We start from the raw sequence: 27988 nt of genomic DNA on the forward strand, positions 1-27988 counted from the left end.
AAGTACTTTAATAATCCTCATCACGTGATCTGTGTATAACTCGTCGGTATCAAAAACTCCAGCTTCTTGCGCGATGTCCAGTGAAGGCCTGCCCGTGTATCAGTGGGATGAAATTAGAAGACACAATGATTCAAAGTCATTGTGGATCGTGTTGTATGATCATGTGTACGATGTGACGTCTTGGCAGGATCAGGTAAGAATTTAAATGCACTACGGTATTAAATCCTAGTTGTGTGAAATCTGTGTACAAGTAGTTTACAGCAGTGTAGCAATTGTAATTAAGTGTTGTATGTACCTGCTTGTAACTACCAGTCACCAATCAGTGTAGCTGTCTTGATGCAGTAAAATTAATTAAGTATCAGAGTTAGGGGAGCACCCCTCTCCCAAAAAATGTACGCACGCACCACACACAACACACACACGTGGCCTATGCTTGATAGTGGATCACACTGAAGTTACTATTGATGTTAGGCACAAAAATGTCATGAGCTTGCATGGTGCCATAAATACCCCTTTAACAAAATTATATCGCTAATAGAGGATATGCGCTATTACGTAACATCAATAATTTGAACGAAAAATGATCAATATGACAAGATTTGCAGTGTGCCCAAGAATTTTGACGGTGAACGACTATCGTGAATCCCATACAAAAGTACTGGTAGCAAATGTGGCTCGGACTATAACTTGCCACATGAACTACAGGTGGGGTTCCTCCTTCCAGTTACTCTGTTATACACGTAAAGGAATCTATCACTCTGGAGAAATTCGCGTAACTGGTCTAGTTTCGGTGATTCGCACTTTCTATGCATACCTACAATACATTCGTTCACCGTCGTGACATAAGAAAACATCACGTTTTCATTAGAATGTTGTCGGTCATAAAGTTAGCGCATATCCTGCATTTGTGTATGATGAAATGATTGATTTAGTTGCAGTTGTAGGGATATTGTTAATTTACACCTCTTGTGGCTGATTTTTTTTTCTCACTGGAATTAAATAATTTTGCTATAAGATTTATTCCAAATGATGTTATCAAGAGTTAATAATAGTAGGGAGGGAGAGTGTCTAACGCTCAATAGGCCTGTATAAAATGAGCGCGTAAGACAATCTGGCTTCTTGGCCAGACATGTTGATTGCATGAAGGGAGATGTGAAATGAGGCACGCCGCAGAAGGACGTTATCGATTCTACTAGCTGTTCACGAATCAGTCTCGTGAGCAACGTGCGAGGTAGCGTGTGCAATCAAACATGTCGATTTGTGATGAACAGCCCTCGGTACTGGCCGAAATTGAAGCAGAAACAGTTCAGCCTAGCAAGAAGAAGCGTCAGAGAAGATCAATGAGGAAAAGCGGAGATGAAGCACGCTCGGAAGCACAGGTAGAATTGCATCACGAATCTACCGTTCAGCCACGTCCCGAGGTAAGGCCCAAGAAGAGGCGTCAGTCAAGGAGTGATGAGCCGGAAGTAACCAAGAAGTGTCAAACGAAAACAATGACAAGGAAAAGAAGCGGCGCCGATGAAACACAGCCTGAAGAATCCCAACCTAAGAAAAAGCGCCAGATGAAAGTTATGAACGATTTCTCTCATCACTCACTGGAGTAGCCACCTTCGCATCACTGCTTTCTCACCAACTATCGATTTTGCAAGGCCATACAAAATGTGACATAACGTGTTTATTGCGGTCATCAACACTATAGGAAATTACAAATGTATACTATAATAAGCGGGGTGCTCTACGCGCTCATTTTATACAGGCCTATTGAGTGTTAGACACTCTCCCTCCCTACTATTATTAACTCTTGATGTTATTGATTGCAAATTTGGGGAGAGCCAATGTGTATGATTTGGTGTATAAACCATTGGAGGTTCTAAACAATGGGAATATGATTTTAAGCAGACTGTATGATATTGGGTGTGGAATATTGGAATATTATGCTGCTAAAAGTCTTTGTTTACAACACTAACAAAGATCCATCCTTCACTGTTTCTTTCGAACACACATTATTGAGGTCATTATAATTTATCCAGCTTTTCCTTTTCACACATTTTTCTGTTATCGCTCATAATTATTGTGGCCACAGGACAGCATCTCATATTATTCTGTTTCGTAATACATTTTAGCATGCCCAGCACCCCAGTAAAAAAGAATGTGTAGGGTTAGCTGATATCACTGTTGCATCATGTGTGTGTGGGTGAATACATGTACTGGATTCAGTGATAAATTAATGAATCTAACTTTAATGTTTTTTATACCAGCATACCTGTGCATGAGTCAAGAATTGTTTTATAATTGCACAAATCTCATGAAGGAGTACAACAACCAACAATTTGTGATATTACAGGATGGTAGGCGAGAAATAGCTGCAATGATGTTAATGTCACCCAATTTGTAACCCGCTCTTTTTCATAGCCTGGCTGTTTTTTATTTTTACATTTGTTTATGCAAGCTCCAAAGCTGGCAAGAGGTAAACTTACTGCTCTGTTAGAGTTGTGTGCTTGTTACATACGGTTGTTTTGTTTTGTTCATTTTTTTGTTGCATAGATCCTTGATCATTGATCCAATTTCCATCCCATTACAGAGCATCATGCTTAACAAACAAGTATTAGGAATTTTAAATTTGATTAGGAATCACAGAAAAAGGTAGGGAAACAAAGGAGGTCTGTAGGAATACTAGTAGACATTAAATCCGTCATCAGTCATGGGTATAGACTGAATTAGGGATTAAATGTGTATTAGTATATCTGCAGGTGTGGGTGACCTTCCTTGTTTCTGTGATCCCTAATCGAACTTAAAATTCCAAATATTCCTGGAAGTTAAATTCAGCTTAAACATGTGTATAGCTCTATCCAATGCATAGTAATTATGTTACATTATACTTTTACTAAGGTGTGTATCTTTGAGATCTCTGAGTTTAAATTTGGAATACCTAGATACAGATGTGGGGGAGGTGACATTTTTGGTTCATGTATTACACAATTGTTTGCCTGCACTAGCTCCCACACAACACAGTCATTACCATGTGTCTTAATAGTTGTATAATTTCATGTATGGTGAAACACGGGGGTGCCACTGTACAATATTATCCACACATGAATATGTCTCTGCGCTGTCTTAACAATTTGTTTATATTTAGCATCCTGGTGGTAAAGATGTGCTACTCAAGCATGGTGGTAAGTTATATGCTATACATCAGTGATCTGATAAGCCTGTTCTGTCTTAAAGGTCAAGATGCTACTGAAGCTTTTAAAAGTGTTAAGCACTCAACATCTGCTCAGGAAAAAACAGATGACTACAGGATTGGTATAGTATTGACCCCTCAGCCTTTGCAACGTACCCTGTTTGGCTATAACATGCCAAGGTGTGTAGTGTGCGTGTGTAGTGTGTGTGTGTGCACACATGTGCATAGTCTCGCTTGGCCAGACCACTTTTTTTTTCATTTGTCGGGGAAAAAAAGGGTCTTGTCCGGTTCGAATACCCACACTTGTTCCCAAAATCCTGGTTGTGGCCGGGATTAATTCTATGCGCGCGTCTTAATGCATCGGAAGTATGCTTGAATGGACGTTAAGTCTGCCATTGACTGGGTAATTGAAAAGATAGGATTCTGACCATTCAGTGACGAACAGGCAAGCTACGATTTTGTAATGTTTGTATTGATTGTAGTAAGCGAGCATAGAATTAATCCCGGCCACAACTGGGATTTTGAGAACAAGTGCGGGTATTCGAACCAGACCAGACCCTTTTTTTCCCGACCAAATGAAAAAGAAAAAAAAAAGCGGTCTGGCCATGCAAGACTAGCACGTGCATGTACTTGCATGTGTGTGAATTTAGCTACTTCTAAATTGTCTCTTTATTTCTGTAGGATGCCACGTAGTCTTTGGGTGATTCCTGTTGTGTTTGTGGTTGGTACTGTTGGGATTGCTGGACTCTACATCACCATGAAGATTAGATTGTATAAGGCAATCACAGTGGGAGTATATAGAGTAGTACAATATGTGTACTCCATTGTAAATAGGATACTTCCCATTAGTGCTTGAACAAGCATAACTAGCCCAACATATTGTATGCAGTGAATAAGTTTGTCTTGAATCAATGAATTGCGTTGCACGCGTAAATGCCAACAAACGCCCTCATGCGGTTATATAGTAAACGAGTGACACAAAGTTACGTCATAGTCCTGGTCACATTGCAAGAGGTGTTGGAAGTGGTTCGTCATGTCAGGAGTAAAAGAACTACCAGAGTTCGAGTGGGAAGAGATCAAGAAACACAACAACAAGTCGTCCTTGTGGATTGTGATACACGATTGTGTTTATGATGTGACGTCTTTCCAAGAAGAGGTAAGCTTGCACATGGCGCCAAAAGGTCATCTCGTTTAAACGTCTTCTCTACTTTATAAAAACAGCATCCTGGCGGTGAAGAAGTTCTATTAGAACAAGCTGGTGAGTTGATAATGATTTAAACATGTAAGATAATGGGATGTTCTTTGCAGGACAAGACGCGAGCGCCGCTTTTGAGGACATCGGCCACTCGCCAGAGGCCAGGGCATTAACAGATCAATATAGAATCGGCGTCGTCGCTGGTGGAAACCCTAAATTCCCTAAAGATATTGCTATTGGCACGGCACCACCAGAAAGTACATCTAGGTAAGCATTGGTGCTCGTTAATTGGAGTACTGTGCAAGTTGTAAAAAAGCATAACCAGTTAGTCGGTTCTGTTTCCTTTTAGTTCAAGAGGAACTACCTACTTGTTGCTAGGACTAGCATTGATCTTGGTGATAATAGTCTTTTTCTACCAGGCGCCTGATTCTTAGATGGAAAACTGAATTATGCTTTTTTAATAGTTTAGTTAGCCAAAGTGAGAATTGTAATTCTATTTATAGCACTTCCACACCAAGCAATGCAATCTCAGCTGCAACTACAGTTGGTATTGTAATAGGTGTTGCTGCTGTAATAGGATTTTTAGTGTATAGATATTACAAACGTTAAACTGTAAACACATTCCAAACTGTTAGCATTCAAGTGATTTTTTCTTCCTGTATTGCATACATCATTACATTTTGTGAATATGAATTGAAATTATTTTTTGTTGTTTGTGGTAAAGTTTGTGTTTACATGTCACTGGCAAATTCAGCATGGTGTAAGTGTTTCTCATATTTCATTGGACCAATGAGATCGACAATGTCTTGGTAACTTAAGCGATCTTTCTCCTGTAGGCTCTCAGCTAACTATGTATAGAAGTAAAATATTATTTTAAAAATAATGAATTAAGTTGTTTGTCATGATCTTACTTTGTTTAGCTTTGAGCGGTTTACTGTTAGTAACTTCTCTACTCTTTTATAAGCCTCGTTTATTATTCTTCTTGTCTCCTACAATACATACATTTTTCTATGATAACACTAAATATATGAAGTCTATGAAACACACAGTACCTACAAGAAATATCTCTACTGTGGTATATTAAAGTGGACACAGTTTGTGCAAAACATTAAGTCTGGCTGTCACAAAACATTGATGTCTGGATTTAGTTATTAATACAGTGTTGATTATCAGTATGATACTTTGACTTGTTCCATACTGAAGCTCACCTGATCAATCAACCTGGTCAGGTGATCACTATAAGGTCGTACTTCAAATTGGCCAGTCCTTGGTAGTTGTACTGAAATGTGACCAATAGAAGGGCTCATGCCATACTCTGCTACCTATGGGGTATGCGACAATGTTACCCGAAAATTTTCTTTCTTGATTACCTGACGTTGTGCCATCTCGGTCACTCTTCTTAAGTCGTCTTCAGCGCCTAGTGACAAGAAAAGGGTAATCCCCATATATCAACCATGATGTCACACTAACCAGTACTGATACGCCTGAACACAATGGCTTCAGCAGCTCTTCCACCAAGAGCCATACAAATCCGATCAAACAGCTGAGTGGGTAGAAAAGGTGATACATTTGTACCACACATTTAAGTTGTCCTATGACACCATCAATCAGCATAATGGAATATATATAAGTATTTCCAGGTGGCCTTTCCAACTAATGTTAGTATTAATTACATAGATATCAAAAACAACCAACTTGGACAAATGCTGCCTGATTTTTTACTTAACATTATACACACAGCTGCTGTAACAACGCAAGGATTGCTGCTTCTATCTAAAGTATTCTCTAACCTGTTCAGTGGTGTACAGTTTCTGATCTGACGGTAGATACTGGGCAAATCCTAGAGCTCCCTTGGACCGAGGCACAATGGACACCTTCAGTACAGGGTCAGTGTGTTCCAAAAGCCAGCCAACTAAAGCATGACCTGCCTCATGAAATGCTACCACTTCCTTTTCCTTTGCATTCAGTGAACCAGGTTTCTCCATACCTGGTGGAGGGAGAATTGTAGTGGTTACCATATTGAAGTTGATACCACAATTTTTCATACCTGCTATGACCCTTTCTATTGCCATATCAAAGTGTTTGCCACTTATAACTTTCCCCTTTTCTCTGGCCGCCCGGAGAGCAGCTTCATTGCAAATGTTGGCAATATCAGCTCCTGCCATGGCAACCAAACATGTAACACTTCACACTGGTTATATATACCATGGCTACCAGTGTTGGGAGCAACGCATTATGTAATATTACTTTTGTGGTAACTAAGTAATATAACGAAATACGCTATGAAAACAGGTAATATAACTCAAGTTACTTCACTTACAAATGTAACGCGTTACCTAAGTAATATAGTTACTGTAACCAGTCTAATATTACGTAATATTATTACTACAAGTAATGAAGTTACTAATCTCGTTAGTTATCCTCTGAGTAACGCCTAGCCACAACGAAGTAACAAAGCCTACTGAATGAAGCTTATTTACCAGCTTCTTACTGATAACCAAGATTTGCACATTGTCCAACAACGCAATCATGTCACGTGATAAGGTGGTAGTTTCACACGTGACAGCTTAAGGCTGTGGACACAAAGTAATATAATACCAAGAGTTAATAATAAGAGAGGCTCTCTTATTATTAACTCTTGATAATATGTAATATTATTAGTTACTTTATTTTATGGGTAACTAAATAGTTTAGTTGCAAGTAATATGTAACTAGTTACTTTTTAAAAGTAACTTGCCCAACACTGATGGCTACAAAGGCATTAAAATTGGTGTAGTTACTACTCAAAGGTGGTCACTACTACAGGGTGGTGATTAGTGCAACTATTCAGTTTTCTCAGCAATACTACAATTCATGGTGATGCATGTAGATCAAAGAGGAATTGTGGATAGATCAAAAGGTTCAACCCTAAACACCTTTAAAAAACCATCTGCTGCTCTGTATATTCAATGTTGGCATGTACAGTCTTGCCAGTCACACAAACATTTTCTTTTGCTTTTTGATAAAGGAAAAATAATCCAGCTTGTGAGACTATAGTATATATTATAAACTTAACAGCACAGTGTGGCAAGGGGCGTAACTATGTGAAGATGAGGGTAACACATGGTAACAGTGAACATTTATTCAAGGGGGAATGGTTTGTTCTTTGCATGTGTCTATGGGTGCAGCACGTATAGATGAAGTCACTGACACAGGGATGATTTGCACATACCTGTGTGTCCAGGGGTGAGGGCAGCTAGTCGAGATACATATTGCTCTGGAGGGTGTTCCAGTGGTAGCTTCTTAAGGTACAGCTCAAATATTGACTTGCGTTCTGGCAGTACTGGGAGCTCTATAGGTATTTGTCGATCAAACCTGCCAGGTCTTAACAATGCCTGTATGAATAACATTTTGAGTGTCATTACACAGCCACGAGGGGAAACACGCATGTACGTACACATGCACACACACCTGATCCAAAACATCTTCACGGTTGGTGGAAGCCATGATCACCACTCCATCAAGAGGATTGATCCCTGTAGTAACAAGACCATATCAAACAATCAAGCCCCACAATGTGCTTAAATACTATACAAAATCTTGACCTCTTATGTTCTAGCATCACTAGCATTGAAAAAATAAACAAAAAAAACTATGCACATTGGTAACTATTACAGCAATCTATATGTACATCTTGTCAGGGAATTGGAATTTTGATAATAATGAAACTGTTAAAAGCAGGAAATTGTTTCAAAAAGCACACTAACAGTTTCCAATGTAACATACCATCCATTTCCACCAGTAACTGGTTCAGTGTTTGCTCAGTGGCACTATCTTCAGAATGACCACTTTTTCGTTTGCTGCCGATTGCATCCAGTTCATCAATGTAGATAATGGCAGGTGACATCTTTCTGGCTGAGTTGAATAATCTTCTAACCCGGGATGCTCCCAAACCTGAGGTAAGGTTTTTTAGTACACTACACATGTAGCTTTAACATGTTCATAGAGTGTTGTAAGTGTTATACAATGTACATGGATAGGCAGACACACAGACAGACACAGTATACACATAGAATCACATGTATAGTATCACATTTGTTGCAATGATCTTACCAGCATACTGTTCTTCAAATTCAGGTCCTGCTTTGTAAAGGAAAGGAACCTTGGCTTCATTAGCAAGAGCCTTAGCAAGTAAGGTCTTGCCAGTTCCAGGGGGGCCATACAACAAAACCCCCTTGGGGATTCGGGCCCCCAATGCTGCATATTTCTGCTGAGACTTCAAGTAGTCAACAAACTCGTAGACTTCTTGCTTGGCTTCTTCCATACCAGCAATGTCTTTGAAACTAAGCAAAACACAACTACTAAATCATTAGAAATATGAAAGTACATTAAAATGGCTGGTCTTTTTAAAACAGTGGAACCACTCCACAGTGGAACCCAGAACCCCTTCTACATACATAGCTTGTAAAAACACTATCTGTGAAAACTATTACTGAGGGTGTACAGTCTGTTGTAAAGTGTGTATAGGCATAATACCATGTGGCTAGTCTCACGTTATTGTAGAGTCGTTGGGTGTATTGGTGCCCATGTCAACGTCAAAGAGATCTGATGTTGTTCCAAAACTTGCACGAGGTCTGCTCTTGTCACGTAAATCAATCCTTATCTGTACAGAACATCATTGGATGTAAATTAGTACACACACACACACACACACACACACACACACACACACACACACACACACACACACACACACACACACACACACACACACACACACACACACACACACACACCTCGAATCTTCCTCCTTTTCCTACATTACGGCTAATGAAATAACCTATCACTAGCACAAGTCCAGCAGCTACTATACTCACTTTAACAACATCTGACCTACATAGTCCAATAGTAAAACACATAATACACACATACAAAATCATACCACATTACACTAACACTGCTGTTTGGCCGTGTATACTATATTTACTGGTTAAATGCCATAGCTGCTTAATGTTAACCTAAGTGCCAAAAATTGATGTGGCTAAGGGTGACCACTATTTGAGGGGGGGCATTTATATTGTAGCATGTAACATGTGTAATATTTCAAGCTGGGATATAAGCAGCTCTTAAGTGTGGAAATTATTCAGTGCATCAACCACTGTTAATAGAAAAAGTACGTATGTACATATTTAGGGGTAGCTCTAGTACATTTTGTCATGATGTGCACAGCAGAAGAAAATTATGGCCTCCAGACACGTGGATGAGTTGTAAAAATAATACTTACAGTAATAATGGATAAACGGCAAACTCCTTAGAACAACAGAATATTCAATTAATATCTGCAGTGTTTATTCAAGGGCACCATTTACGCTCTGTGTTTAAGGATACAGCGCAGCTATAATTAAGGTATAGCTTGATCCAACTAAATTGGCATATTTGAAACTTGTATACAGGGTTCTACCACAGGATTCAATGAGTAATATGGCTTGAAATTGTAAGTACTAAATGATCATCCAAAGAAAATGGTATCCCAAAAATGCTGTTGTCAAAAATTACAGAGAATCAGTACCTATCTGATCTGCTAACAAAAAGCGATTTCTGCCAGCCAGTTTACTGTAGTAAGGCTAAAGGTTAAATAATACATCAATATACACTACAATAATAAACTCGCAGTGGCATACACCTTTTGCAGTTCCTACAAAAATCCATTCCCTGCTCCTTGTCTTTTTACCATTTATCTCCAACTCTTCTTGTCATCTTCATTGGAGGATTCAACTAAGGCAATAATATTTTGTCTATAGACTTCCCTTACAGGCAGTTATCACAAAGGGCTGGGACAAATAGTTTAAACATTCAACTATTTGTTTGTTTCCTTACTATTTGTATGCCTGAACCACTATTTGAACATTCATTTTTTGGTGGTAAACTCTGGATATCCACAGTTAATGATAACAAGTGGATTCACTCCAGAATACTATGACACAATATAGAAAGAAGACAAAAGGCAGTAAACGCAGAATATTTGCACAACTAAAGATCCAAGAACCACAACTTCACCTGTGACTTTCAGCTTGCATTCCAGACTCCAGGCAAGTGCCTAAAATAGTTCTCAGAATTCTTCTTCATTTCAATCAGTACAGTGACTTTCTACATGTTGCTCATGCTATACACCACAGGGCTGATCCTGAAGTTGTAGCAGCAAGATCGATAGAGCACTCAATACAACAACAGAATTGCCAATGTACGCATCATACACTTCATGGCACTGATGTATAGAAGGAATCATTCATTAAGGCTTATTTTTCTACCAAAATAAATCAACCAAAACTTTCCTTTACAACAACTTTGCAGTATTGGTTAGATATAAACCAAAAGTCCTAAACACATGCTGTCAGTGCAGCCTGAAACATTTCTGATAAACAACAATAATTTTTTATCTTTAAACAAAATTTCTACTGGCTGACTACATAACTATAACTTAACAGCCTGATTAACTGATGCCTTTAGATACAGAGAAAGAATAATAGCTAAAGCTGACCAAAAACGAAGTAAAGAATCGCGAATCAAGGCTAGAAACATGATGGTAAAACTTATACATGTGAGAAATCCCTACGTTGGCATTGAACAAACTAAAATCACAACAAAAGTAAAACAACGTACCCACTATGTCCTTGTGTTTAGCACATGGTTTCTGCTGTAAGAGCTAACAATTTGGGGTACAGGCACTATACCACACTACTAGCTAGAACAGTATGCTGACTGGACTTAACACACACTACACACACACACACACACACACGCACGCAACACACACACACACACACGCAACACACACACACACACACACGCAACCCAACAACCACACACACAGTCACTAACATAAAATGAGAAGGTTCTTCATGCATGTACATGATTGGTATACGACTGGATTGGTCAATTCCCATCTCATTCTGAACCTCTTCAAGCTTCAACTCCAGGCTGTCAACACTAGATATGGTGAAGACAAAATGTGGACCAGTCTGCCGTACCTGTGAGCAGGTTTACAGGAGCTAAAAAACACATTGTATGCAAACTAATACACACACACACTTACAAATGTAAAGCAAACAAATCCTTCAGCTATTGTATATTCATTAAAACACTGGGTCACCTGTGCACTACTAAGGTGCTATGAGTCAGTGCAGGCAAATCCTCCTGAGGACAGGGCTAGTACACCACAGTAGACTGTACCATGACTCACAGGCAAAGGTATGGGTATCCAAAGTCTTCACTTACTAACAACAAGCCCTAGATGGTGAGTTACATTCCTTACTGAAACGAAGATGGCAAATTGGGTACCAATGTGATTACCATGTTGGTGCTCCAACACTTTGTCAAAGTTGCCTCACTATAGGTTTAGCAAGCACCTCATGGTTGGGGGGGCCTGACAATGTTAAGGATAAGACGCAAGCTGAAGAATGGGTGGGTGGGGGGAGGAGAGATCCTGGGGAAATTAAAAAAAAATACTAATGCTCTGAGATTGCATTTCAGAGTATTTTTGGCAGTAAAACATTTTATGCATGCCATCAAATACAACAGTGTTCTATAGCTCACTTCTGCATCAGTCACACCAGGCACACACAGCAATCATGATACATAAATTAATTTTAGAGGTGCTTATCACGATTATTGTTCTGAAGTGTTGCTGTGCAGTCATGTGTGCAAGCAAGTAGTTTTATCAAGAATTCATAGTAATAACATTGAACTCTTGGTTTTATAAATGCTTTATAGATTGTTGATTGATTATAATTGTTGATTTAAAAGGTGAATTGTAGAGCAGTCTGAAATGTTGGTACTAAGAAGATAACTGAGTACTTAAGAGATGACTTGAGCTCGAGGTGGCGTCACACCACATGCATGTATACATTCACACATGCTGCACACATACTCACCTCACACAAACTACATACACACACACTACACACCTTTCTACCATTAATCACAGCTCCAGGGTGAAGGTAGACATACACATGAGTTTTCTCTTTATTCACACCCAATTTTTCCACCTAACAACAAGTAAACACAAACATGTACACCCTTGCAGTCAAGTACATAACGTAAACACCTTCAGCAATTCCAAGAAATCAAACAGCAAGAATTCTTAACAAATATTACAGTGAAATCATGGAACACTGAACAATACACGCTGAGCAAACCTCTACATGCAGTGTAGACTTCATTACAAACTTAAACCTACAAACCCACAATCGTATTATTTACAAGGACACACCTCTCCAGTATATAGCATGTGTTGAAGGAAGTATGACAAGGATACTTCTGGCATGCCTCGAGCTTGCTCAGAATTTGCTGCCAAGTAGCACACAGCAAGCACAGTAAGTCCAGCCATCACCTGAGCTAAGGTAACTTCATCTTCCGGTTTGTTTTGGTTATTTCTATCACTGTCATTGCTGCTTGACTGAGATCCTGAGAGGGTGAGGATATGGTGTGTGTACATAGTTACCGTACTATAATAGAGCAGCCAAACGCTGAATGCATAGAGACACTTTATAATAGGGCTCCATATATTTACTTGTACCAACGTAAGTCACAATACTATACCGAGACTGAAACTGTGATACTGAAATATCATAAATTATTACAAAATAATAAATGAATAATAGTAAAATACTACGATGAAATAAACTGTGTTTTTAGTATGATTAGCCAAGGGCAAATCCTTGCCAATGGATATCTTTCATATTTATTATATATTTTTTGTACAGTATCCATCCTAGGGCAATATCATATATTTAGGTGTTATCATTTAAAATACACTGAATAGAGAGGTTTTGGCAATACTGCAGAGCCCTACTTAACTTCCAATACTGAATTATTTTGGTACGTATATAGTATGTAGGAGTTTTTGTGTACACAATTATAATTGTGGCAATAAAAATGTCTGAGTGCTAGAGGTGCACGATAACAAGCTTAGACATATCTTGGTATTTCTTTTCATTATCTGATACCTAGATAAATGAAACAAATATGTATTTTAGTTAACTGCCAATAATATAACCAGTAAAGTGAGCACATCACAATTTAAAAGTGAAAAACTTAAAACCCAGAACAAAACTTTGTGACATCATGCTATAGTCTCCTAGGAGTGTTTTTCTTTTGTAAAAGGGGTGTTGCATGCAATGGGGAGTATCTCAATTATAATAATGTTCTTTTTCTTTTTTTGGTTTGAGGGTGAGTGGGGAAGGCACTACTCCCTGTGCACTTGGCTGGAACTGCCAATACAGCAGTCTCTTGCATTTAACCCCATTGAAGTGTTGGCTACTCATCCTACTTACTTAAGTTACCCACCTTCAGCACTATCGTCACGTTTATCATTGCTGCTGTAGTTTCTGTAGCTTGCCAACATCACTGAACGTAGCAACCGTTGCTTGGCAACTTGTCGTGGCGTCACCATATGGTAGCATGGTAGTGATGTGACCCTCCCAGATGATAAGGGGCGTGATGTAATGTTATGCTACAGGTGAAGGGTGAAGAAAAACAAGTGACAATTATATGTATATAACGTACAATCACCAAGCAGTTTTGTTGAGAAAACAGCTACATACATAGGTCTAAATGGAACATGTCTTTTTGAGAAGGTAGGGATGAGGGGGGAGATTTGAACAAAATAATATTATATACATTGATAGTGATGTCACTGTGGGCTATGCCTATTATGTGCAATACTGCAATTAGTCATTGACAGCATAATCTTCAGGTTTAAAAATTTCATGTCTGTTGTAACATTAACTAGTGCTTTAGTACTTGAGTTTGTCAACTTATTACGAAGTAGTGGCAAAAATTGACAAGGAAGGGAGCTCAGTTAGCATGGCTTACCTCCTAGAAAATGTTTACACTAGCTATTTTGGGAGGAATGTGACAATGTCCCACCTAATCCAAACCCTAGATATGTGTTGTTGCACTTGAGATCAGAGTGTCTCCATTTGTTGAGAGCAGTGTGTCTCTACTCATCCAACTTCACTCCAACCAACATCGTGGTATGCAGTTGGAGCCAGAAAGGCTACCAGATGTGACATCACTACTCTTTATTATTTTACAAAATTGAAACTAGGCCAAACAATTAACTGGCAGCATAGCACTATACTATGGTAACATTATTCACCCCATGTATTAAACAGGTACCTAGCTGTTAAGAAAACATTGGAGTTGGTTATATGGCTACTCAAAAGTCTTCCCCCATAATCATTCCAAATGTGTACTGTGCAAAACCGCTAAGTGAAAACCTGACTTGTTTACATAATTCTGCTTTTGAAATAAATACACTGAGTAAAAAATGTGTGCTACATAAACGTATATTTTAATCACTTCAGTAAACAGTGAAGGAAGAAATTGAAATATCTAATATACAAATGGATCCGCCTCTTTATGGAGAGTAAGATCTAAGAACATGCATCTTTGTTTCGTTTCTATACCATGAAACAAACATCTTTACTTACACTGTGGTAAAATGTAACTTTATTGTCACCGTTTCTAAGCTTGAACAGCCTTCTTGTTTGATAACATGGGTACAAAAATATATCTTGATGAATGCCCCAGTTCATGGTGAACAAGTCCCAACTCTGTAGTCCATTACACTCGAGACTTATGATCGATTAACTGAACACCTGTAATTTTTCCCGTATAGGCACTGTACAGATTGATTGTATTGCTCTTCTTGCTGTCTATCACTATAACTCCGCGAAAGCTCTTACCAGATAAAGCTGAAACTTTAACAGCCCATTGGTTTTCCAATTAGACAACAAAAAAGTATGTTATGAAATGAAGTTCAAAGGGTTTTCATTCAGCAGGTCAGAAATTATTCCTTGTGTTCTGCTGTACTTCATCATCATGTCCGTCATGTATATTGTTGTACACATACAGGTTATTCGGATGCTCTCATAGGCTTATGCACCTATCAATAATGTCAAGCCCCACCCCCGGGGTCCCCATATACCTACTGGGGATTTGACATCTACACTTGCCCCACAGTTTTGATGGCGGCAGTTTACTGAACCAAAAAATATTTTTATAGGTAAATCAAATCCCCTATAGAAACTCCTCTATTGAGGTGGGGACATAGTGGGGTTTTGACAAGTTTCTTAGCCTGGGGAATTTGACACTAGACTTTGTTAAATCCCCTCCTTACCCAGAGGTGGGGCATGACATTGATAGGTGCATTTAATATACCTAGCCTTCAGCTCATTTTTTACAAATCAAACCAAATCCCTTCATGTAATGACCTTACTATATTATTTCGCAAGCCCTTAAAGTTGGCTAGCTACTTTGGTATCGTGCACACACACTGTAGAGAAAGACTAAGGCTACTACAATGAGATAACTTGTTTCTCATCAACTGCCCACGCCAATAATTTCTTTTGCCCATGTGCACTCATTATTGCATGAGATTGTAGCATGGCTTTTTTGACTGTTGTGCTAGTGGGTTTATCACATAGAAAAGCACTATTTCCATGGAAAACTGCAATCCCATTGAGATACAGACACCATTTATGAGTTTTTTTTTTACTTCTGTGTTGATTAGAGTGCTTTCTGGAGTATCAACACCCACCAAGGTATCAACAGTGAGTGCTACAGTGTACATTAGACTAACACTAGCATTGGTACCGTGACCTATGTGCAGGACCATCATATATAAGAGTCATAGTAGCTTTAGTGTTGCTACTTCTGCCACAAGCTTGCACAGCCCCTCCCCCTAATAAGACTGACCAGCCTACACGTGCTAACTCCACTGCTGTTTGCTGCTGCTGTACTGGGGTATGATACATGACCCCAAGACTAGTGGAACTCTCGTAAAGGACTTGAAAGCTTTGTTACTGAAATTAAAGTTTATGTGAACTTGCGAGTTTTACCCTCAGTGTGCACCAGTGTTCCGTGTGCACCCAGCCAATAACTTAAAGTAAAGGATAAATAGTGGTTTTGTACAAATATATACATCCTGTAATTTATACATCCTGTAATTTATAGCTATGGCTTGTGCAATAATGAATAATGAGATAACCCGCCCGCCCGCATGTGTTGCTCTATGAGAAGTTGATAAGAAACAAGTTATCTCATTGTAGTGGCCTAAGTCTATACAACACTCAACTTTTAAACACATTTTTCAGTAGTAAGTTACCCTCTAATTTGGCACACACAATCACCAATGCGGGCGCACAAACTTGAGATATTACTTACCAATAACGTTCTGTGGTGTCTACAAATTCCTCGCAATAACATTGTACATTTAATTTCTGACATCGTCTCTGCAGCTTTTGTTGACTACACAAATTTCTAATAAACGCTCACCAGGTGATAGTTAATTAGAATTTATTCTAAGGGAGCGGAGTTTCCAAGTCACCTTTAAGCCACATTATATACGAGTGGTAAGTGGTTTTGGATCAGCAGAGTCCCAATGTTTCGAGTAATGTTAGGATTCTGATTCCCTGCTGCACTACAGTCCAGCTTACTTGTGGATCATACCTAGTGGTAATAGTAACTGTTCTCCCACTGAACTGGAGTGTTGACTTTATCATTCAGGACAAAAAGAGGATATATATCTTTGCTTTTACCTGTTATAAGCTTCTTCAGGTGCACTCTGATGATTCTGGTACTATTAAAATCTGTCTGTAAGGCTACTCAAAAAGTGATTGTCCATATCATGTCTGAAAATCGATAAATTAAACAAAGGTCATCTTAAACAACAAAAACCTCTCAGCTAAGCTGCCACATGGACAGCACTATTATTAGTTCTAGTGGTTAGCTTACAGATATTTGTCCTGTTTCACATTAGGAACACATTTTTGCTTAGGCTCCTAGGCTAGTGGTAAACACGCTTACAGAATCTGCCTTCTGTGTTCACTCTCCAGTGCCTCTTATGAGTAATATACTCTAATATTACAGTCAGCTCAAGGAAGAAAGGAAATATTGTGGAGTAAAATGCTTCAAAGTGTGGGATGGAAGGCATGTCGTAACATGTTATCAACACCTCAGTTTAGCAGTCAAGTGCTTCATAACTTAGGGTAAAACTACACCTGCATGTTAGGATATCTGTTATCAACACCTCACCTGGTTGATAACAATGATATCCTACTCCATGGAGTTTACTATAAGGTATTGAAGGATTCTCAGCCACTGGAGTGTAATTTTCACTGGGGTTTAACTAACTATTTGATGTAGGAGATGAAAATCTCAGTGATAATTTATTGCAGCAGATTACAAGAAAAAATATATGGAGAGGCAATGCACACCATATAATGCAGCAGATAGCTAACAGCTCAGTGTACAGAGGAAAAGTTTTACTCTGCACAAGGGTGCCTTCTATGGTACTTCCTGCTTATTCTCTGTGAATCACTCCATGAACTAGATTATGGCTTTGATCAGCCACAAAAACTTCACTGCTAATTTGTGTGAGAAGTTTGCATGGACAGTACTGTTGAACTCATTAGTCTCTAAAATTGGATATGCTTACTTACTACTTATATTAAGGGACCGCACTCTTACACTGACCAGTGCAATCATACAGGGTTGCTCTTTTAAAAGGTATTTCCCCTTCCTCTTAATAATAATCATTCTAATTTTTTCTTTTAATATCACTGGCTAACACTCCCAGCAGTTACGCTTTAATTATATGCATGATTTTGCACCAAAAGTGAACCACAGAACAGTAGCACTATCTATATAATAATTCACTGTAGTCTGCATAGCTCTCTAAATTTTTGTCTTTGATCAACTGTCACAAGTGAAAATAATGCATATGAGGTGCCCTATAACAATGTCTTCTTGTAAATTCTAACAAAAGTTGTCACCTCATGTGGTGACATGAGTGTTCTATTAGAGTGTTATAAGGGTTGATTAACATGAAATACTGAATACTTGTAAACAATGATGTTTCTCTTCTTGTCAGTATTGGGAGCTTTCCAAATCACCACAAACTCTTAAGTACAATTATTCACTCTCCTTAATTAAAGCTATTTGTGTAGTAACACAATATTTGAGACTATCACGTGAGCATGCATGCAGGATCAAGTATGTACGTGTAAATTATTTACTGTGGAACTATGTATGTGGTCATCATATCTGACAATTTACGAGATAACATGAGTCTGTTTGCTTGTTGCTAGCTAGTTGTGTTATAACAGTATATATGGTGATAACTTTTTCGATGTACGACTGAATCCTTGCACAACATGATGTATATCTGATTACAAGTAGCTAGTCAGATATGTATTGCACATGTGTATGCTGGTTGTGTGTGAAGTGTGATAAACTTTGTTGAAGGAGGTGATGACAAAAATTTTAAACAGCTAGCTACAATATTAATTTTGTAGGGTGCATGGGGTGTTGCCAACCCTTTTATGCCATTGCGCTTGAATTTGGCATTGGATCTCAGTGATCAACCTTGGTAATTAGTACTAAAAATTCAAACTGCATGTATTTTAGTAACCAAGCTTCAGCCCACAGTTCATATAAGAGTGCACTCTTTCTTCAAATGCCATTTCCACTTATCACCTGTGAATCTCAGTGGATCCTCATTAAGCAGAAGAAATTACTGCTTTATTAGAGAATATTTGCTTAGATATGTATGTTCTATTAGAGTACTTGACCTAGGTTCTGTATATAAATCAATGGGCTTCACAAATGTGACTGTCGGTATCCTGTGTAGTCTCGGTCTGTGGGGGCGAAACTATAAGCAGTGCTCTATAGGAACGCGATATTTCACGCTGCAGTCACACAGAGGTTGATGTCTAGCACCTAAGAAGCCTGCGAGAAGTGTAATTTACCATAGAAAGTGATATACACAAAGCGGCATTTTCACACTGCTGCAAAAAGAAGTTGGGTGTTTAGCACTTACGAAGCCTGCGAAAAGTGTAATGCTTTTATACAAAGACAGTTAGTTTAGCACCTGTAAGCCGTAAAAGAGGTGACACCGGCGTACAGAAACAGGGAACGGGCACTGTGACACAGAGATGTTTAGCGCCTAAGTGCTAGCTATCACCTCGTCCATGGGTAGTCACTCCAACTGTACTGATACCTTAGCTACTATTAGAGAGCACTATACGATCTTACTTGTTAAGATTGTCAAAGTTGCATCCAGTTGAAGAATGATCTAGAGATTTATTAAAACCCACAAGTACATAATTTTTGTAGTAGATATCCAAACGTTTACAAAAATAACCTGAGAAAAACGTACAACTAACGTGAAATATGGTCAAAATTCATTTCCACAATGAAAATATGCAGGTACCACTATAAAAGGGAAGGAAAGACCGGATTTTTTTATCGCTTCTCGGCCTATCGGCTAAGATCAAGTAGAAATAACTGTTCTTGTCAGTGTAATATCTGACACATAGGCTATTAGCCTATTCGATATTACTCTAATTTGTGGAACTCGGAGAGGAGTTTGAAGCTTGCTTCACCCTCTCCACGAGTTACCCAGGTATTGCAGTACCTCCTGGGTGGCTCACTCCCCCTTGGGGGACTTTAATGAATAAAACAATTTCCGTGATTAGAGTTGCTAGTTGCTGAAATCCCAGCCAGGTACCCTTACACTGGGTACAGATCACTGTAAAACTAGAGTAAATACGCTGAATGTGTATGCAACCTACAAAGATCTACAGTCTAATAATACGTCTAAATACCACACGCCCTTGCTCATGTCTCCCAAAATATTAGAGGTGAAGCCAAGAATGAGTGTTGATAGCTAATATATTCACCTGAATGGTTCAGATTGCCAGCCATTCTGAGATTAATGTCACTTTCCATGTAGTACATGTATAGCATCCAGATCCTCTATACCTTGCTGCATAGACTGCCATGATTCACCATATCATTCTGGAGCAAGTGCAACAGAGAGGTTACAGATGAATCTTGGAAATGGTTCTGTCGATGATGGCAGTGCTTCTTATGACTGCTTTGGTGTCGGCTGCGATCCAGTGCATTCGAGGAGCACATTCACCCATTGGCATCTTTAGTAGGACTCCACCACCAATGGATCTTGTAAGAGTGGAGTCCCACTTAATTTAATAATGCTTGGGCCTTGTCTTCTTGTTGGCACTTGATTCAGTTGACCAGCACATGCCATCACTGCTGGGGGTGGTTGGCAAGGGCAGTCCATCAAGCCTGGGGAAAAAAAATCATGTGCTATCGCTAAATCAACACTTTTCGCTGTCTGCAAAGATGAATGGGACACAAAGGAGAACACTGGTAAGTCTATGAAAAATACATTGCAAATACTGCAGTATGCCAAAAGGTACCTGTCGAGACGAAGCAATGCAAACAGTGAAAAAATCAAGCCTGTAGCCTTAGCCGTTATAGAGTTACGCTTGTCTGAAGGCATCAGTCAGTCAGTTCCTTACTTACTCAGTCAGTAGAAATTCTGTCACTACATATCAACATAACACTGACATTCACGCAGCCAGTGCAACATCCTCGGCCTTGTCCTCAGCAGCATCAAAGCATGAAGTGTTGCGTACGTCTATCAGCCACGAGTCAGATGAGTCAAACAATTGTACTGTATTAGCTAATGCCAATCACGGACATATAGCGTCATACATGTTGTCACAAAAAAAAAAAAAATAACACAGCGTCATTGCTCTATCCACACCTGCTTTGTCAAGGCGGTTGTAGGGTTTCATAATTGTTTCACTGTAAATATTAAAACTTTGCTTGCTTATCAGCAGATTTATATTGTCCTCCGTAGCTAGTGTATTTTCTGCAGCTGAACATGGTGAATTAGAAAAATAGCCTCCTTTCAGTTGTGATGGGTAGCTACACACATGCTAAATTAGCAACTGGGAAGGTTTGCCAATTGTAAGCATTTTCTTTTAGACAGACTACCTCTCCACCCACCCTGGATATGTGGTGATGGTTGTAAGCTGTGATGGTGATAATGGATCCTTAACTATGTTCTCAGGCAACTGGACAGAAGGGGGAGCTTTTCAAAATGCATACATTTACAATTGTTTTTTTTTCCCGTGTTGTGTGTAGTGAGGGCGGTGTGTACTTAATCCTAGCAGGCAAACAAACAAAAAAAGAGAGGGAAGTCTGTTGGGTATTTTTTCCAGATCTGTTTGGGCACAGCAGATCTAAAATAGTGTATTGTGCAGCCCCCATTCTCTGCGTAGCTTTTTGGGTGTAGGGTTCATGGATGGGCATTGTAATAAGTAGTATTAGAATACCATATGTGTGCTAGTGGTTGTATTAATGAGTACGGGAGACCTATAGACAATAGCATATATGGTAGTTCATTTATTGTAAGAAACCGTATAATATAAGCATAGAAATTTTTGTGGGATTCAGATTTTCGCAAATTTAGCAGATGTCTTATCCATGAAATTAAATATTTTACAGCCCATTAAGTAGATCGATGTCTCAACCACAAAAATTTGTTCCATAATTTTGGCATTCCACAATGATTTCTTGCCCTAGGCTATGGTAAACTTGTAGAGGGCTGTATCAGTAATATTTAAAATTTCATGGATAAGCCATCCACAAAATTCATGAAAATTTGTATCCTACGAAAATTTCTTACATTGCTAAGTCTACAAGCTGTGAAATGGGAACCGGGTAACCTGGTGCTAACTGCCAGTAACTGGGGAAGCAAATTCCAGTTGTTCATATATCACATAGTGGGTGAAGGATCAGGTGGGACTTCAGGTGCACACACCCTCATCTCTGTGTGTGTGTGTGTGTGTATAGTGCGTTCTTGTGTGTGTGTGTGTGTGTTCTGAGACAGCATAGTGAAGTAGTTAGAACACCATGCAGTCTGGTAATTGAATGGTTCCAGGTTTGATGTCCAATTGCTGTTACTTTCTTGACCAAGAAACTTTACTCACATTGCTCAAGTCTACCCAGCTGTTGAATGGGAACCTGGTAACATGGTGCTAACTGGGGAAGCAAATGCGAATTGCCTATGTATCACATAAGGTTCAGGTTCAGGTGAGATTTCAGGCAGGAGCCCATAAGTGTTGCAAGCATGGTTTCATTGGTTATTACACTGAGTTGGTGTCTTTGTATCATCTGTAAGTGCAACTCCATAGTAACTTCAGAGCACTTCAAGGTGTAGCATTCTGTATCCACCCCATTGTTACTAGTCGATTTGTTCTGATAAAATCATATTCATTGTGAAGATTGGTTCACAGTTTTATCAAGAAGCCATAACATATATACCTTGGTCATTGAGCCAAGATGTGATTTACTAGCTAAACACTCCTTTGCGCCTTGCGGCGCTTATGGGCTCCTGCTTCAGATGCCCACACCTTCACCCAGGGCCGCCCAGAGAAATTAAGGGGCCCAGGGCAAAGAGTTAAAGTGGGGCCCTTCACCCAAGTTGTAAGTTGAAGACCAAAAAAAAAAAAAAAAAAAAGGTCACAACCTGTTGACAATGACAATAACTACCCATCACCAACCATATCTCCTTATCTATAAGCTTGCTACACTGCTCCTCTGAAGAATACTGTGACTGCTCTATTAGAGTATTTAGATCTGACTGCTCTATTAGAGTATATCGATCTTTTAAACAGGTATTCAGGGGGCCCCTTTCAGGCTGGGGCCCGGGGCAAAATTCCCCAGTTGCCCCCCCCCCCCCTGTGGGCGGCCCTGCCTTCACCTGTGAGATATGGTACAGCCACGAGTTCTGTCCCCAAAGGATTTGTCTTTGCAGAGTCACTGCACCTGAGTAGCACACTGCTAGTTCACTGAGCACGGAAGCTGAAGGCTTTGCAGTGTGTGTGTGTGTGTGTGCGTGCGTGCATGCGTGTACTTACTCTAATATTACAGTCATTTCAAGGAGGTGTAATGGTTTAAACTCCACCACAAGTAGGATATCATTGTTATGAAGCCAAGGTTGAAGTGTTGATAACAGATATCAGGCATGGTTTAACTGGACATTTTCAAATTGACTACATGAATAAAATTGAGGTGTTGACAATGTGTTATGACATGCCTTCTATCCTATACTTTGAAGCATTTAGCTTCAGATAGTGTGGATAGATAAACATGTGAAGTGTAGTTTCAATTTTGCTGTTGTTGTGTTTGTAGTTTTGAATATGATGTGGCTTCATCTTGCATTGACTCAACTGAATGTGTAAATCTATACCACTTTTTACTTTGATGTAGGGCTTCTCAGTGAGATAGAAATAATATATTTTAGCAAATTACACTGAATAAAAACATGGGAGAGGCAATCCACACCATATATAACACAGGAGATAGCCAATTCAACAGCTCATTGTATAGAGGAACAGCCACAAGGGTGCCTCCTGTGTTCTCTGCTTATTCTCTGTGAATCACTCCATGAACTAGATTATGAATAACTTCACTGCTACTCTTACACTGACTAGTATGCTATACTGGTGGCCAGGGTTGCTCTTTTCAAAGGCACGTTCACTTCCTCTTAATTAATAATGATCGGTCTAATTTTTTCTTTTGATCTCGCTGGCTAACACTCCCAGCAGTTACGCTTATTATATGTATGGTTTTTCATCAAAAGTGAACCACAGAATATAGCTATGATATAATATGTAATTTACTGTGGTCTGTATATATAGCTATCTAAACTTTTGTCTGTGCAGTTTGACCAACTGGCATGAGTGAAAATAATGCATATAAGGAGCCCTACCTATAACATCACCCAAAAACTAATGAATGATTGTTTGGCCTGTGGTAACATGAGTGTTCTATTAGAGTGTTTACAGGTTGATTAAAATGAAATACTTCTAAATAATGATGTTTTACTACCTCTTCTTGTCAGTATATTAATAATTGGGAGCTTTTCAAATCACCAGGATGACTCTATAAACTCTATAAGTGCTCCTTAAAGCTATTTGTGCAGTAGCACAATATTCATGAGATATTGTTCTATTAAGTGAGCATGTATGTAGGCTCAAGCATGTAGATGTATTAAGTGTTAAATTATTTTAACATGTGGAACTATGTATGTGGTCATCATATCTGTAACTTACAATTATGAGATAACATGAGTTTCTTTTTAAATTAAATACTTGGAGTGAAGCTAGTTAGTCGTGGCATAAGGCGATCATATTTTATTCTTTGTTTCCTGTCACTGCTCACAATTTGATCATTTGATCTAGATCACCTGACTACATTATTTCATGACATAGGGACAGAATGACCAAGTGTTAAAGTATATGTATTAACTGTGCATATAAAGAGTAACTAAAGGGTTGAAGACCTTCCACTTTTGCACCTATTGAAATACTTTAATAGAGCAGTCACATACTCAAACAGCAAGAGTCAACTGTATAATCACCTCCCACCCGCATCAGATTTTGTTCTACTAGATGACGGGAAACAGGTAATATAATAGTGATGGCCTAATATGGTGATCACTTTTTCGATGTACAACTTATTGAATTATGCTTAGTTATGCCTGCACCATGCATATCTGATTACCAGTAGTCAGATAGGCATTGCACACGTGTATACTAGTGTGTGCATGTGCATGCAGGTTGTGGGTGTAGTGTGATAAACTTTGATGCAGACACCCAAAGATCTAGAATAAACAGAATTCTTATTGTATGTTTCTTGTTACTCAAGCTGGTTTTGTGAAGTTGATCATATAAATGTGTGAAATGCTGGTGATCACAAAATCTGGCAATGATATGCTATCATTAGTTATATCAATAGACTCTAATAGTGCAATTATGTCATAATTATAATGATATGATGCAGCAATATTTCACCAAGCTCATATAAAAACTAGTGGCATAAAAGGTTTGGCTACACCCCATGCCTCCTTCCTCATACATGCAATAACCCACAGTACCCACAATAACCTGGAGAGGTGTAGCTGCCAATCGCGGCTACCAGTTCATACTATGAAACAAGGCGGAAATTTCCTTGTCCATTGTCCACTACTGACAGGGGACTACAAACATGGGGTTGATGATTAACCTGCTTGATACACCGATTGTGCTCCAATTCTGAGAGGGCCTCATCCACAAACTCAGCATTTGCTAAAGCAGGGTGCTGGTTGGGCTTACAAAACTGGTTAGGAACTGAATGAAGGGGCAGCTTATAACCCTCTCTAATGCAACTTATCCAAGGGGCTGGTTCTAGTTCTTTTTCCCAAAAAGGAAGGCAAGTTTTTAGTCTACCTTGGACATCCTCTATCTGATCTGTGCCCTCCTCCACTTCCCAGCACCTGTTCAGGGATGGATCCCACTCTCTCCCTTCATGCAAGCCAGGGTTAGGTAAAGGACTATCATTTTCGGAGGGTACTTTGCTGGGCAACTGGTCAGGCTCATCAACACATTTAGTGTTAAATTCCCCATAAGGACTGGTTACAAGGTTACAGTGACCTTCTGAACTCTCATACACAGTGTTAATGACACCAGGACAATCATCCCCATACACATGACCTGAACATTCTACTACACCATCAACACAATTGTGGTTCAAAGGATACTCTTTTCCTGGGGGATGACGATTTGGACAGTTTGCTCTAATGTGTCCCAACTGGCCACACTGGTAACATGGTCCTCTTGGCCTTCTATATGGCATCCTTGTTGAAGGAACCCGGTAGAAGTTCTCTGGTGGGTATTCCTGGTAGCCCCCTGGTAACTCATCTGTGGTGGTCCATACTCTCTATGGTCCGGAAACCTCTTGGGCTTCCGTGCATTTGCTGCCACTGCCTTTCGCCGCTTTTTAACTCCCGCAGATCTGTCCGAGGTGTCCATCTTTTTATTGTCATCCTCATCATCTGCGAAGCTGTTCCCAACATATTCGGCCACCGCATCCCAACCATTTTCCGCTCGGTCCGCGAAGCGGATAAGCTTTTGTCTCTCCGCCAGGGATGACGCACCTTCCTGGAGCTCTTTAACGGCCTTTTCTATGATGGGCTTGTCTTTATCCGGTGGAGCTAGCTTTTCTAGTTGTCTGGATGCAGTCGCCACGTGGTCCTGGATGTCAGCGTTGAAACGAAACTGCTCCTCGTGGCCCTTCCGCTGGAATTGCAATGGGCGGTCTCTTTTGATACGCTTCAGTGCCCGTTCTGTTGCTTCCTCCTGACTTTCCTTCGTCGACTCAAGATCTGCCTCAAACTTGTGGAGCTTTTCCTCTAGACTTTGGTGGTTCTTCTGCTGGGAATCTTTAAAGTTTTCGAAGGCTGCCAGGAGGGTATCTAGCTTCTGGTCGGTTGACAAAGCCATCTCTTCAATCAGTAAAAAGGTAGCCTACACTTAAATGACAGCGTGGAATTGAAGACATGTGTTCACACATTATGATTTATATACCCGCCTTGCACGTGCCTGGCACGTGCACATGCATTACGTATTCCGGAAAGAGATTATTTTCCGTCTAATTCACAATGCTCAACCGACAGAAAATACACATCCTACAAATATTGTAGCTGTTTAAGATTTTTGTTCATTTGAAACATAATTTCAACATCTTTTCAACATCTTTGCCCCACAGAATGGGTGACTAGGTCTAGTCTGTGGTTGAAATATTTCAAGCAAAAGCATGTTAGTGTGATAGTTATACAATCACTCAGCAGGATAGTCCTATAGTGTTTATTCAGTGAGTATAGGTGGTCACTTGTGATTCTAAAATCTTTGCATGTTAGGATGCCCCATGCATGGATATCCTCCTCAATCAATGAACAACTCTAGTAGTATTGTACTCGACCAAGCAGAAACACTTCTTTGCCAACATAGACTGTTCAGTATAGGATTCCCTCACTAAGTCAAATGTTCCTCCTATGCCCACCCATACCTCTGGGAACTATGTTAACACAATTGTATCAAAAGTACAAAAATAGCAGCATAAAATGTGAGTGGAATTTGTACAAATGTGTTGGACATGCTATATAGATGTAACAACGGACTTCATGACACTTGGTAATAACTGTATACTAGATTACTACGTACACTTAGTACAATAATACTGTTTTATGCTTACATACTCAATAAGGATACACATAATCATAGTGGATTCTAAACAACTCTGTTCTCAACTTGAAAAGAGCAGTTCAGCTGCCAGATTTGTGTTGATTTACCTAGGTCAAGTACTCTAATAGAACATACACATCTAAACAAAATACTCTCTAATAGAACAGTCACTTCTTCTGTTTAGTGAGGATCCACTGAGTCACAGGTGATGAGTGGAAACGAAATTTGAAGGAAGAGTGCACTGTTATGGACTATATGTATGCTGAAGCTTTTTTGGATACTAAGACATGCAGTTTGAAACTTTATAATAAGTCACCATGGCTGATCTGTGTGACCCAATGGCAAACGCAAGCGGCACCAACTCTTGGAAATTTTTACTTCAGGGACGTAGGAAGGGAGAAATTTATAGACTTCAGGGGAGTATGAAGGGGTTGAAATAAACATCTTGTAAAGATGTACCCTTCTCAGATTAATAACTGGCTCTGTTTTCAGTTATCATGCAGGCTTCATGGTAATCTCAGCCACACCCACTTATTGGGATTGCATGTTACTACTTACAAGCAAACAAAGAACAATGTTCACTTTTTATTGAAATTGTTGGTGTTTGTAGGCTCTTCAGTTCAGTCATATCATATGGGAAATCCAGTATAGCTACAAATAATCATGGCGGTGGTCACTTTACTGGAACAC

General features: G+C 39.4%; 2 protein-coding genes and 1 non-coding gene across 5 annotated transcripts in view; 2 read left to right on the forward strand and 1 right to left on the reverse strand.

Moving 5' to 3' along the window:
* Positions 1 to 5099, forward strand: LOC136264901 (uncharacterized). The gene is made up of 8 exons (XM_066059668.1): positions 1 to 193; positions 3137 to 3173; positions 3226 to 3361; positions 3863 to 4031; positions 4176 to 4337; positions 4403 to 4439; positions 4490 to 4643; positions 4880 to 5099. The coding sequence occupies exons 1-8, from the start codon at positions 74 to 76 to the stop codon at positions 4983 to 4985; spliced, it is 921 nt and encodes a 306-aa protein (XP_065915740.1). The 5' UTR covers positions 1 to 73; the 3' UTR covers positions 4986 to 5099.
* The window catches only part of LOC136264499 (mitochondrial inner membrane m-AAA protease component paraplegin-like), a 27149-nt gene continuing 4168 nt past the window's right edge, over positions 5008 to 27988 (reverse strand). The window contains exons 1-18 of one of the 3 annotated variants that reach the window (XM_066059255.1): positions 19455 to 19520; positions 13701 to 13866; positions 12625 to 12818; positions 12320 to 12400; positions 11235 to 11383; positions 9152 to 9248; positions 8909 to 9018; positions 8469 to 8698; positions 8142 to 8309; positions 7827 to 7891; positions 7588 to 7750; positions 6424 to 6534; positions 6167 to 6363; positions 5847 to 5919; positions 5747 to 5793; positions 5585 to 5698; positions 5288 to 5365; positions 5008 to 5224 (exon numbers count right to left, since the gene is read on the reverse strand). In XM_066059255.1, coding sequence (XP_065915327.1) covers positions 5108 to 5224; positions 5288 to 5365; positions 5585 to 5698; positions 5747 to 5793; positions 5847 to 5919; positions 6167 to 6363; positions 6424 to 6534; positions 7588 to 7750; positions 7827 to 7891; positions 8142 to 8309; positions 8469 to 8698; positions 8909 to 9018; positions 9152 to 9248; positions 11235 to 11383; positions 12320 to 12400; positions 12625 to 12818; positions 13701 to 13806 — 2100 coding nt within the window. In that variant the 5' untranslated portion in view covers positions 13807 to 13866; positions 19455 to 19520 and the 3' untranslated portion in view covers positions 5008 to 5107. Of the gene's footprint in view, positions 5225 to 5287; positions 5366 to 5584; positions 5699 to 5746; positions 5794 to 5846; positions 5920 to 6166; positions 6364 to 6423; positions 6535 to 7587; positions 7751 to 7826; positions 7892 to 8141; positions 8310 to 8468; positions 8699 to 8908; positions 9019 to 9151; positions 9249 to 11234; positions 11384 to 12319; positions 12401 to 12624; positions 12819 to 13700; positions 13867 to 16583; positions 16705 to 19454; positions 19521 to 27988 lie in introns of those variants that run through there. The other 2 variants (XM_066059253.1, XM_066059254.1) reach the window with 2 other exon arrangements.
* On the forward strand, positions 19667 to 19857 carry LOC136265284 (U2 spliceosomal RNA). The gene has a single exon (XR_010705478.1). It is a non-coding gene; the product is annotated as a U2 spliceosomal RNA (small nuclear RNA).

This window comes from Dysidea avara, chromosome 8, assembly GCF_963678975.1.
Source record: "Dysidea avara chromosome 8, odDysAvar1.4, whole genome shotgun sequence".
Lineage (NCBI taxonomy): Eukaryota > Metazoa > Porifera > Demospongiae > Dictyoceratida > Dysideidae > Dysidea > Dysidea avara.